Source organism: Symphalangus syndactylus, chromosome 14, assembly GCF_028878055.3.
Source record: "Symphalangus syndactylus isolate Jambi chromosome 14, NHGRI_mSymSyn1-v2.1_pri, whole genome shotgun sequence".
Classification (NCBI taxonomy): Eukaryota; Metazoa; Chordata; class Mammalia; order Primates; family Hylobatidae; genus Symphalangus; species Symphalangus syndactylus.
In genome coordinates this window covers 98,175,365-98,188,411 of record NC_072436.2, presented here as the reverse complement: position 1 = coordinate 98,188,411, position 13,047 = coordinate 98,175,365, and the positions used below count along the sequence as shown (strand labels likewise).

Here is a 13,047-nt window from a genome sequence, read left to right as displayed (position 1 = left end):
TTCCCCACTGAGACCCTCCCGTTTCCTCTCTGACGCTCTTTTTTTTCTTTCATTTTTCTCTCTCCTTTTTTTAGTGATTTATCTAGCAGTTTTAGCTGAGCACTTCTTTCTAGAATGTCGTTTTGCACCCAAATAACTCACACCACCTTCTTTATTTTTCTCATCTACAAGTAATCAGAGGAGACGTAAACAATGACACATGAAGCACTGAGGATCTGAGATGTGTTAAGTTTGCTTTGAGTGTTAGTTAAATGGAGGGATGGGTGAGTGGGTGGATGAAGGCATCAACGAATTCACACAAAAAGGAGAAAAAATTGATTTCAGCCCAACAGATGTTCTGTTACCATAGTGCAAAGGAAAGAATGATAGGTACTCTGTATTTTAACTGATGTGATCAAATAATGTGAATAATTAAGGCCACAAGTAGAATTTTGGGGGTCCGAAATATCCCGAGTAACCCTCTACACAAGCTAAATGACTGCTATGTTATCACTGTCAAATATGCCCTCTGATTTGTGCTGTGTAGAGCAAATACCATGTCTGGTATACTGAATTGGCAAGCCTCCTGGCTCAGGCACCATTGGATTCCAATGTTCAGAAAACAGACAGTTGCCATGTTGTGAGTATTCTGGCATTGTTGAGTTGGAACCATCTGGAATCCTTCTGGATACTGACTGTTGGGCCCCTTGTAGTTTCTGGAATTTACCCGCTTCTAGGAGCCACCTCTCTCCTCTGCACACAGGAGCTCATCTGCACTAAAGGATCAGAAGCAAATAGAATCTACCCTAGGATCCAAGCTCAAAGGATCTGGCCTGCTTGCTGGTGTCTTGCCCTGGCCTCCCCTGGGTGGTGTTTGCCTGCCCAGGTCACTGAGACCAGCAGATCCTTCTACGCTTTGCTGAACCTGGCTGGTAATAACTATCTGACCCTTCAATTATTCCATACACTGAACTCGTTGCTCCAGTGAATCCCTTTCCCAGCCCACCTTGTTTTGTCTCTCCCACTTTCTCACCCTTTCATATAATTCAGCAACTATTTTAAAACAAATAGCTTTATATGAACAAAAGGACTAGATCATGAACAACACTGGTTATTTGGAAATCTAGGTTCTGGTCCTGCTACCCCTTTAACTTGAGTTATTTACAAGTCTGTTTAAAAGTTTCTAGACATACACTGGTTTGTTTTTTGTTTGGCTATCGTTTTGTTTTCCATTTCGAATTGTATTGCATTGTGGTGAGAGAAGATGGTCCGTGTTGTATTATTTTTGGGTGGGGAGATGTGTTAAGATTTCCTTTGCAGTTTAGCTTATGGTCAATTTTTGCGAATGTGTATACTCTGCTTAGAAGGTAGTTCAGAATATTTCTATTAGGTCAAGCTATATTGTGTTACTCAAATAGTCTTGATCTTTATTTTTTAAAGTGCTTAATATTTTAGTTTCCAAGAGAGATATGTTAAAATCTAACACTGTGATTTTTTGGGTCAATTTCTCCTTTTTTTTTTTGAGACCGGGTCTCACTCTGTGCCTAGGCTGGAGTGCAGTGGTGCGATCTTAGCCTCAACCTCTCCGGGCTCATGTGATCCTCCTGCCTGTCCTCACTGTAGCTGGGACTACAGGCTCACGCCACCACGCCTGGCTTTTTGTATTTTTTTTGTAGAGATGGGGTTTCACCATGTTGCCCAGGCTGGTCTTGAACTCCTGGGCTCAAGCAATCTTCCCTGTAATCACAAAGTGCTGGGATTACAGCTGCGAGCCACTGTGCCCAGCCTCTCCTTATTCTTTAACAGCTTTTGCTTTACATATTCTGAATGTATGTCATTAGATGAAAACATGCTCATGACTATTTTATCTTCTTGTTGTAGTGTTTCTTTTATCTCTAAGAAATATTTCCTCTTAGTTTCTTTTCACCTTGACTTCAACTTTGATATTAATATTCCTACAACCACTTTGTGCTAGTATTTTCCAGATACGGTAAGTTGATCAAAAAGATGACACAATAACTCCTTCCCTTCCTGAATCCATACCCCTTGTGACTTTGCCACTGTTCTAATAAGAGGTGAAGTCCATTTCCTTATTCGTTGAATCATGGTTGGCATTGTGACTTGTGAATACAGAAGGCAGCAGAACTAATGTTATGGGACATCTGAGTCTAATCCTCACCAGGCCTCCCAGCTGCTGATCTCATCACCTGGAACGCTGCTCCCACCATGTGCAGAAGCCTGGGTTAGCGTCCTGGAGGATGAGAGGCCATGTGGAGGGTGAGGCTGGCCAACAGCCTGCACCAGCTGTGTAAGACCATCTGAGATGACTGCAGCTGCACGAGTGGCCCCAGGGGAGACATGCAGAGACTTGCGCAGCTGTCTTACTTGTTACTTTAAGCCATTCATTTTTTTCTAAGATAAAGAAGTTAGTTTATCTAGGCAGAAATAGTTTGTAAATAATTATACAAGTAGTACATGGATATGACGAAAACCTTGAAGCTGATGTACAAAGAGCTAAAATTTGAAAAATGCTTAATGAGAGAATGGCCTAAAGAGCTATTCGGTACTCTGAATTCCCCAAAGGCAAGGACCAATATTTATCCACCTCCCGTATCTCCCCTGGAACCTTACACAGTACCTGGAACACAGTAGACTCTCTACAAATACCAAATTGGGAATAAACTCTTATTATAAACACTGGGTGTCAGCCCTGGTTCCTCCGGGCTCCAAAACTAACATATGAGTAGATTTCTCCAAGTAGATAGGAGTGAGGTAAACCCCAAAGAATCAGGAGCTAGAGCCAAGTAAAGAATAAGCCCTGAGAAGCTTTGAGTAAAAAAGGATACTGTTTGCACATTGCATATTGGAAAACAAGTAGAAAGTCCAAAAACAAAATAAAAACTTACAGCAAGAAGGAAAAAAAAAAAAAAGCCCCACAAACTCTACAGATTAAGTTAGCCTAACCACAGTTGAGATATTGCTTCTGAAAGAACTAAATAAGTTGAGAGAAAGGCCCCATTGTCAGGTCAGCTGTTCCTGAGAAGAAACTAAATTCAGAACTAGACAAAACTCTCTCACTACTAAAAACGTATATAGACAGGGAAGCATTTTTTCAAGTTATACTAATAAGTTGACTTGAATGCTTTAATAGCTTTTTTTTTTTTTTTTTTTTACTTGAGACGGAGTCTCGCTCTGTCGCCCAGGCTGGAGTGTGCAGTGGCGCAATCTCGGCTCACTGCAAGCTCTGCCTCCCGGGTTCACGCCATTCTCCTGCCTCAGCCTCTCCGAGTAGCTGGGACTACAGGCGCCCGCCACCACGCCCGGCTAATTTTTTTGTATTTTTTAGTAGAGACGAGGTTTCACTGCGGTCTCGATCTCCTGACCTCGTGATCCGCCCGCCTCGGCCTCCCAAAGTGCTGGGATTACAAGCGTGAGCCACCGCGCCCGGCCGCTTTAATAGCTTTCATGAATAATTCTGAAAATTGTTTAGCATATTTGAGGAACTCCACAACTACTTAGAATAAAAAGAAAAGCAACTTTTTAAAATTTAGCAGTATCTCAAAAAAGAAAAACCTAGTTACATGTTCTCATAAAGAAGTTTCACTATTAATATAAAATGCTCCAAAAGTTTAGTTTATTAAGACATATTCAAAATATATACCCAATAATCTAAATTTAGATGCTAGAGTAGCAGTATAATTTTGGTTCTCCAAAGATTACCAAGCATGAAATAGCAGCCTCCTTGGGGTGTTGCCAAACCAGGTGTCTTTACATCCCATGAGATCTTAACACCAATATGCCAAGTATCAAGATCTCTCCCTTCAAGATGAGAGTTGTCCTCACTTTCCTCTTTGGGGCCTGTCCACCAGATTTTCAGCATGATGCCAGCTCACTGCCATTTTCCGCATGCCAAAATAAGGTTTCTCTTTCAGGTGTGGGATTTTCGGAGGATCCATGAATTCAGCAAAGTTACGTTGTATGCTGCTCTGCTCTTTATGTCTACTTCATCTTCTTGTCCGTCACAGGATGACCCCATGCCAACACTGGGGAAATCTGCAGCCAAACACACTGGTACAGCATCCTCATTAGCCTTCTCTTTGGCAGCAAGTTCTTCCAAAGCCTAGATTATTTCTATCTGTAGGTAGTCATTGACCTTGAGGAAGGTCTGACAAGCAGCAGCTATTTCAGCCTTGGTGTATTTTATTTTATTTTTTGAGACAGAGTCTCACTCTGTTGCCCAGGCTGGAGTGCAGTGGCACGATCTTGGCTCACTGCAGCCTCTGCCTCCTGGGTTTGAGAGATCCTCCTGCCTCAGCCTCCCCAGTAGCTGGGACTGCAGGTGCATGCCATCACACTAATTTTTTGTATTTTTTTTTAGTGGAGACAGGGTTTCACCATTTTGGCCAGGCTGGTCTGGAACTCCCGGCCTGAAGTGATCTGCCCACCTCGGCCTCCTAAAATGCTGGATTACAAGGCGTGAATCACTGCACCTCACCCTTGGTGTATTTTATATTAGACCCTTTCACTGGCCATGGTACCATAAAGAACCTAGTGTTCAGGGACTTGTAGGCGCAACCTGGATTACCAATGAGGATGGGAGATACTGGAGTGAGCAAATCTTTGCCTTGGATCCTAACCAGGTCTGAAAATAAGCAGCCATGCTTGTGCAGCGTGAGAAAAGCTTCTTGAGCCTCTTTTTTTTTTTTTTGAGACGGAGTCTCACTCTGTCTCTTTGCGGGTCAGATAAGGGAGCCAGTGTCTTCAAACTCTTCAAAATGTCTCAGTTTCTTAGCTTTGCACTCTTGTTCCTCGGCAATCAGGGTGTGCTTCATGCTGCCACTAAAGCCACCTTCCTAAGTCATTAAGGTTTTGTTTTGTTTTGTTTTTTGAGACAGCCTCACTCTGTCGCCCAGGCTGAAGTGCAGTGGCACAATCTTGGCTCACTGCAACTTCCACCTCCCGGGTTCAAGTGATTCTACTGCCTCAGCCTCCCAAGTAACTGGGATTACAGGCGCGTGACACCATGCCCGGCTAATTTTGTACTTTTAGTAGCGACAGGATGTCACCATGTTGGCCAGGCTGGTCTCGAACGCCTGACCTCAAGTGATCCACCCCCCTCGGCCTCCCAAAGTGCCGGGATTATAGGCATGAGCCACGCATCCGGCACTAAGTCATTAAGTTAGAAGGTGGTTTGTTACACTGCAATAGATAACTGAGATAACAGGTATATAGTTTCCCGGCATCATTTTGTTTTAGATATACCTTTCATGAAGGGCACCTACCTGGAGTTTAAAAAAAATCTAATCTGTTAGTTACGTGTTTAGTAGTCATTGGATATAACTCTTTCATATCTATTTAATTATTGCTACATTTGTACTTATTCCTAGCATCTTCTTTTGGGGTTTCTAATTACCATGCTGTGTTAGTTTCCTATAGCTGCTATAATAAATTACCACAGGCCCAGCATGGTGGCTCAAACCTATAATCCCAGCACTTCGGGAGGCCAGGGAGGAAGGATGGCTTGAGGCCTGGAATTTGAGACCAGCCTGGGCTATATAGCCAGATGCTATCTCTACAAAAAAATAAAATAAAATAAATTGAAAAAAATCACAAACTTAGTGCCTTAAAACAACACAAATGTATTGTCTTATAGTTTTGAAGGTCAGAAGTCTGAATGGGTCTTATAGGCTAAATCAAGGTATTGTCAGAGCTGCATTATTTCTGAGGACTCTAGAAGAAAATCTGTTCTCTTGCCTTTTCCACCTTCTAGAAGCCACCTGCATTCCTTGGCTCACAGGGTGCCTTCCTTCTTCATTAAAACACATCATTTCATTCTCTGTTTTTGTTGTCACATTTCCTCTGTAACTAATCCTTGTGATTACATTGGGCCCACCCAGATAATCCAGGATAATCTCTTCATCGAACTACTTAATCACATCTGCAACATCCCCTTTTGTTTTGTAAGGTGACATACTCACAGATTCCGGGGATTAGGACAGGAGATTTTTGGAAAGAACCAAGAAGGATTATTTCATCTACCACACATCCCTTTTCCTGATTTCTTTTTTTGCTTTCCTAATCTATCAAGATGCTCGTGGCTGCAAAGTAGCAGAGGCCTTAGTTAAACAATGCTATAATCAACAGAAAGGCAGAAGGCTTACACAACTGGATACCCAGAGGAGAGTGAGCCCGTGACTCAGCAGCGCCATCATGGACCCTGGTTCTTTCCATCCCTCCCATCTGCTACCCATAGCATCAGCTTCATCCCGAGGCTGGTTCCTTGAGTGGCCAAGGGATGAGGCTGGAAGTGTCCTTATTCACACCCACTGAGGGAGATAGTTGAGTACCCATCACTTTCCATTTGGACCAGGTTTCACAAGCTTGGCACTATTATTGTTATTATTATTATTATTATTAATAGTAGTAGGGATGGGGGTCTCACTCTGAAGCTGTCTCACTCTGTTGCTCCAGGCTGGAGTGCAGTGGTGTGATGACAGCTCACTGCAACCTTGAACTCCTGAGCTCAAGCAATCCTCCTGTCTCAGCCTCCCAAGCAGCTGGGACTACAGGTGCACACCACCACACTGGATTCATTTTTAAATTTTTTGTAGAGATAGGGCCTCGATATGCTGCCCAAGCTGGTCTCAAAGTCCTAGGCTCAAGCGATCTTCCCCCCTTGGCTTCTCAAATTGTTGGGATTACAGGCGTGAGCCACTAAGCCCTGCCTCCCTTAGCAGTTTCCAAACCCACCCTGTGGTTTTCCCAATACCTGCAGAACCAGCTTTAAAGTGACCACAGCAGAGATGCCAGTGCAGATGCTGGAGCCTTTCCTCAGAAGTCTGAGTTTCAATTATGCAGAGGGCTCTTCCTCCAACTTCTAAGCTTTAGTGGTTCAACTTCTTCCTTTGTTCTCTCAGCCCAAGAGTGGGTAGCTGCTTCTTGCAGTTACTAACTTAAGTGATACTGCAGATTTGTTTTTTTGACTTTTCAGTTATCTAGTTAATAACCATAAACCTAGTTAACAGTTATCTGTATTACATTGTCTCTGTTAAATAATTGGTATAGTTTCTGTCCCCTGACTGATATATCTTTATAAGCTTAATTCTCTATTACAATACATTTGTTTATGGTTGTGATTTGCACCTCTGGGAGGGTTAGGTTCTAAGATCAGGGTATCAAACAATAAAATTTATTGGTCCCCCAATACACTGCCTCCTTAATGTAATCGAAATTGGCTGTTGGCCCTGGGATGGAGCCAGCTACCCTAGCTAAGACCCTGCTGGGCAGCGCAGAACAGAATTTGGCAGCTGAGGAGAAGGCCTCTCACCTGGCTGTGGTCAGTATCAGTTCCTCAGGGCTCTTTGCAAACAGAACTGGAAGTTTATGCTCCCTTTTACCCCACAGGCAGAAGGTCCCTCTGGGAGAAATTCATAGGCCAGCTCTGTGCTGAGATTTCAGTTTAGCTTATGTATCTGCTACATTTCCATTTTCCCCTGCTCCAGGGCCAGTTGGACCACCCTTCCCTCCCTGTCTTCCCTCCCTCCTTTCTCCATGAAGACATTTTTCAGCTCCCTCGTCTTCTTTCTCCTTTTTGCCAGGGGCCATTGAATGCTACCTCATTTCAAATCACTCTGTGTTAGTGCCTTCCTCCCAGCCCCCATATCTTCTGGCATGTGCCTTATTCTTCCTGGCATGGATCCCGCATGTCTTAAATGGGAGAAGGCATGCATGGATTCTTATGAGTCCTGGGTACTGTGAGCAGTGGCCAAGCTTGGCATTTCTTGTAGCCCAGATGTCATGGAGGAATTCATACTTGCTACCTACAGATAAAGAAACAGAAAATCAATGACTTACCAAAGGCATTTAGCCACTCCTACAACTTAATTAAAAAAAAAAGACCAAAACTCAAAAACAAAAAAGAAGACAAACAAAAAAACAACAAAACAATGGGCAAAAGGTTTGAGCAACCATTTTATAAAGATACACAGATGACCAATAAGCACACACAAAATATTGCTCAACATCATTAGTTGAGCAATTAATGACATGCTCAAATTAAATATATGCAAATTAAATATACAATGCAAATTAACATGCGAATTAAATATACAATGAGATACTATTACACACCCGGTAGAATGGCTAAAATTAAAGACTGACAATATGAAGCATTGGTGAGGATGTAAAGCAACTGGAACGCTCAACATTACTGGTGGGAGTATAAGGTGGCACAACTAATTTGAAAAAAAGGAGTTCCATAGTTTCTTATAAAACTAAACATAGGGGTTGGGTTCTGGGGCTCATGTCTGTAATCCCAGTGTTTTGGGAGGCTGAGGTGGGAAGATCCCTTGAGGCCAGTAGTTCATGACAAGCCTGGGAAACATGGCAAGACCTCATTTCTAATTAAAAAAAAAACTTCGCTGACAGTGGTGGCGTGTGCCTATAGTCTCATCTACTGGGGAGGCTTAGGCAGGAGGATTGCATGAGCCCAGGAGTCTGAGGTTGCAGTGAGCTATGATCGCATCATTGCACTCTAATCTGGGCAACAGAGATAGATAGACCCTGTCTCAAAAACAAAGCCCCAAACAACCACCAAACATAGGACCTTTATCAAAATTAAAAACTTTTGTGCATCAAAGGCCACTGTCAAGAGAGTGAAAAGGCAAGCTACAAAATGGGAGAAAATATTTGCAAACCATGTATCTGATAACGGGTTAATATCCAGAATATAAAACAACTCCCCAAACTCAACAATAAAAAAAAACAAGCAACAGAATTTAAAAAACAGGCAAAGGACTTGACAGACATTCCTCCAAAGGAGATATATAAATGGCTGATAAACCCATAAAAAGATGCTCACATCACTAATGATTAGGGACGTGCAAATCAAAACTACAGTGAGGTAGTGCTTCATTTCATTAGGATGGCTATTATAAAAACAACAGCAACCACAACAAACCAAAACATAAAATGGCAAGTGTTGGTGAAGATGTGGAACTCTTGTGTATTGTTAGTGAGAATGTAAAAATGGCACAGCTGCTGTGGAAAACTGTATGGTGGCTTATCAAAAAAATTGAACATAGAATTAACTGTATCTTCCAGGAATTCCACTTTTAGATATGCACCCAAGAGAACTGAAAGCAGGGACTCGAACAGATATTTGTACACTGATGTTAGTAGTAACATTATTCACAATAACTAAAAGATGAAAACAACCCAGCATCTATTGACAGATGAATGTAGAAACCAAACGTACTATCACATAAAATGAAATATTATTCAGCCTTAAGAAGAAATGAAGTTTTGATAGGTGTTACAACATAAATAAGACTTAAAAATATTATGCTAAGTGAAACAAACCATACACAAAAGGACAAATATTGTATGATTCCACTTTTATGAATACTTAGAATAGTCAAATTTGTAGAGATAGAAGGTAAAATAGTGATTACTGGGCTCGGGGGAGGAGGTAATGGAGAGTTATTGTTTAATGGGTGTGGGGTTTCGGTTGAGATGAGAAAAAAGTTGCAGAGATGAACAGTGGAGATGGTTATACAACAATGTAAATGTATTTAATGCCACTGAATTACACACTTAAAAAGGGTTAAAATGATAGATTTTATGTTCTGTATATTTTACCACAATAAAAATAAAAAAATAGCCAGGTGTGGTGGCTCATGCCTGTAATCCCAGCACTTTAGGAGGCTGAAGTGGGCAAACCACTTGAGGTCAGGAGATATACAAAAATTAGCTGGGTGTGGTAATGTACTAAATGCCACTGGATTGTACAATTTAAAAACAGTTAAAATGGTAAATTTTATGTTATGTGTAATTTGCCACAATAAAAATGCTAAAAACAAAGAAACTATACATAAACATACCTTGCAATCCAGCAATTCCATTTCTGTATTTATCCAAGAGAAATAAAAATAAAAATACTTGTACACGTATGCTCCTAGAAGCTTGTAAAAGCCCCACACAGGAAACAGCCTAGGATGTCCATTAACAGGAGAATGGCTCAGCCAACTGTGGTATATATAATCAATGGACAACTATTGAAGTCACTCAACCAGTTGGTTGAGCAGAAACATGGATGTAGGTTGTTTTACTCCAGTTTCTTGTCTTTCTTCTTCCCCACAAGGTGGGCCTTCCTACTCGCTCAAAAATTTTGACCTAAGGAACACCTTGAGCGTTACTGAAACCCTAGAGCTCCCTGGCGGGCTCTGTCGAAACTCTTCCTTTCTCCTCTCACAGGAAAGTCATCATCATCTGTGCTGTGGCCTCTGAGACCTCTATCTGGTCCAATAGGTTTGGGTCCATCCCTTGCCAGGATTGACAGAGGAACCCACCCCATTCCTCAGCAGAGGGGAATCTAGGCACAGAGGCGCCCAGCATGCCTGGGTCATGGTTTTCACCTCTCTAGGGGTCAGAATTCTAACTGGTCTTTCCCGTATTTCAAGTTGGAATGCTTTGGCCACCATCACACAGGCTTTTGTGAGCCTGACAAGAGCCTCTCTTGGGGGTGACCCCGAGAGGCACAGACTTGTCGAGGCCAGACACGCTCACTGTTCTCCAAGTGGCAAAATGAGCCATTTACTCCATACAGTTTGAGGGCATGGATCTTCAGTTGCACAACCTGTATTTGAATCTTAGCTTTACCACTTGTTTTGGTAAACTGCACAGTCTCACTGTGCTGCATGTTCCTCATCAGTGAAAGGAAACGAGAATGCTACTTGCTTCATGGGGTTGCTGTGAGGATGAAATTGCTTCATAGGGTGTCAAGTTCTTAGAGTTGGTGCCTAGCACATGACAAGTACTATGTAAGTGTATTATTTTTACCCACCAACCACCATGTTCTCTGTGTTCTTTGAAGGCTGTTGTTCTCCAACAAGTGAAAAGAAATAATTAATGCATCCTATCGGTCAGGATTCAGACACACCAGTAGTTTGAATAGGGAAATTTAATGTAAAAAATTATTAACTAGTAAAGGAGGATTCATTATGAAGAAGGGTAAATGGAACTCTGGATAATTCAGGAATAACAAAGGGAGCAGCCACTACCTCTAGGGCTGACGTAGGGAACCCAAGGAAGCAACAAACTCTCCCTCCCCTCCAAGGCTGAGATTCAGAGCTCACTGGTGAGGGTGGCGCCGGGGCCTGCGGATGGTGGAGGAGTTTGCTGAGGTGCTGCAGGCTGAGGATGGCAAGCAGGAGACTCTGTTGGGTGCTGGCAGGCAAAATCTCACCAGGAAGCCGCCCACTGGCAGCTGTGCTGTAGGAGCCAGAAGAAAAGCACTGAGCTAGGAAGAGAAGTCCCTTCTAGTGTTCTAGCACTTTCTACTGACAAGACCTAACAGTGGCACCAGCTGACAAGACAAATACTTTCAGGGTCCAGCTCCAGGATCACAAAGCAGGGCCAAGAAGGGCGAATTTGGAGCAGAGCAGTATGAAATGGACTGGTACACACCCCATCTATGTTCTTATAGAGACGTTTAACAAGGAGTTTTCCCTAATTATGGTTTATATATTTATAGTAACACAAAAGGATCTAGGATTAGGGTGACCATATGTTCCAGATTGTCCGGGACAGCACAATTCATGCTTGTTGGTCCAGTATTATTAACAGTGCTCCTTTTGACTCTCAGAAATGTCCCTGTTTGGAGGATAAATTATGTGGTCACATTATCTACATATGCATCAGCTTCCATGAAACTAACCTTCCCACTGCTAGTAGCTAGAAATTCTGTAAATACCCCACCCTAAACCCAATCTGTCTGAATGCAACAATGAGCCACCAAGGCAGTCTAAGGGCTAAGGGGCCAAAATTTCATGGAGAAGAGAAGTGCATTCAGGTGAGCTCGGCACCCTGAGCTGCTGTCCTCCTTGAAGTGTTTGTCAGTGACAGAAACTATGAGGCTGAAAAGGTGAGCAGAAAGCAATGGCTCTCCAGAGGAACATATGATTAAAAATACATCGAGTCATCCATAGGAGCAATCTTTTTTTTTTTTTTTTGAGACGGAGTCTCGCTCTGTCACCCAGGCTGGAGTGCAGTGGCGTGATCTTGGCTCACTGCAACCTCCGCCTCCCAGGTTCACTGCCTCAGCCTCCCGAGTAGCTGGGATTATAGGCACCCACCACCACGCCTGGCTAATTTTTTGTATTTTTAGTAGAGACGGGGTTTCACCATGTTAGGCAGGATGGTCTTGATCTCCTGACCTTGTGATCCACCTGCCTCGGCCTCCCAAAGTGCTGGGATTACAGGCGTGAGCCACCACGTCCGGCTAGGAGCGATCTTAATGAGTATAAAACACAATTCTAAGTGATATGAAAGGACTGCGTCATAGTCAAAATGGTAGGTTTTGTTTTCTTAATGGTACATAAAATAATAGCACATTTTACAATTTAGGGTGTTTTAGATTTGCTGAAATATGGTATATTTGTTCACAAGTATGGGTATATCGGTAAGAGAGAATCCTATAGAAACTGCTGGGTCAAAAGATACATGCATTTGAAACACTGACAGATTCTGATAAACTATCTTAAAAACAAAACCAGCTAAAGACTATCCATTTCCCCACACTCTCATCAACACTGGACATTACCAATCTTTAAAATTTTTCTCATCTGACAGGCTCTCACCACTCCTTCATTTCGGTGTCAATCCGGATAATTTGATGAGATCCCTCAAATTATCATATGTTCCACTCTGTGTGTTATTGGTTCAAATCTGCATCACACTTCCCTAGAGCATGCGCCTTGAGACCTACACCTCTTTCTCCTCCTAAGGGAAAATAAGGGGTCATTTTCCCAAGGGGTGCTGGCGAGCATCATGGACTATCAGGACAGGAGGGGTGACAAATGGAGGGGGTTCTGAAAGGCATTCAGGAAGGTCCACAGTGTTGCACGTGGCAGTGGCGTCTTTTACATTTCCATTTGGAAAAATAACAATTAAAATAATCCTTTAAGATCCTCCGCTACCTATTAAAATGGAATCACTTTGGAAGCCTCTGAATGCGTGCTCACTGGTACATGAAGCGTTCATTCCTTGAACACCAGATATGCGTTCATA

General features: G+C 42.6%; 1 protein-coding gene and 1 pseudogene across 2 annotated transcripts in view; one reads left to right on the top strand and one right to left on the bottom strand.

The window, feature by feature from the left end:
* MTA3 (metastasis associated 1 family member 3) overlaps window positions 1–2,919 on the top strand; it is a 215,591-nt gene extending 212,672 nt beyond the window's left edge. For both annotated transcript variants that reach the window (XM_063618107.1, XM_063618108.1), the window contains exon 18: window positions 743–2,919. In XM_063618107.1, the coding sequence (XP_063474177.1) occupies window positions 743–759 (17 nt within the window). In that variant the 3' untranslated portion in view covers window positions 760–2,919. The remainder of the gene's footprint in view (window positions 1–742) is intronic.
* A 742-nt stretch (window positions 2,920–3,661) lies between these two features.
* Window positions 3,662–6,076, bottom strand: LOC129463036 (alpha-ketoglutarate-dependent dioxygenase FTO-like; annotated as a pseudogene).
* Between the last annotated feature and the right edge of the window lie 6,971 nt (window positions 6,077–13,047).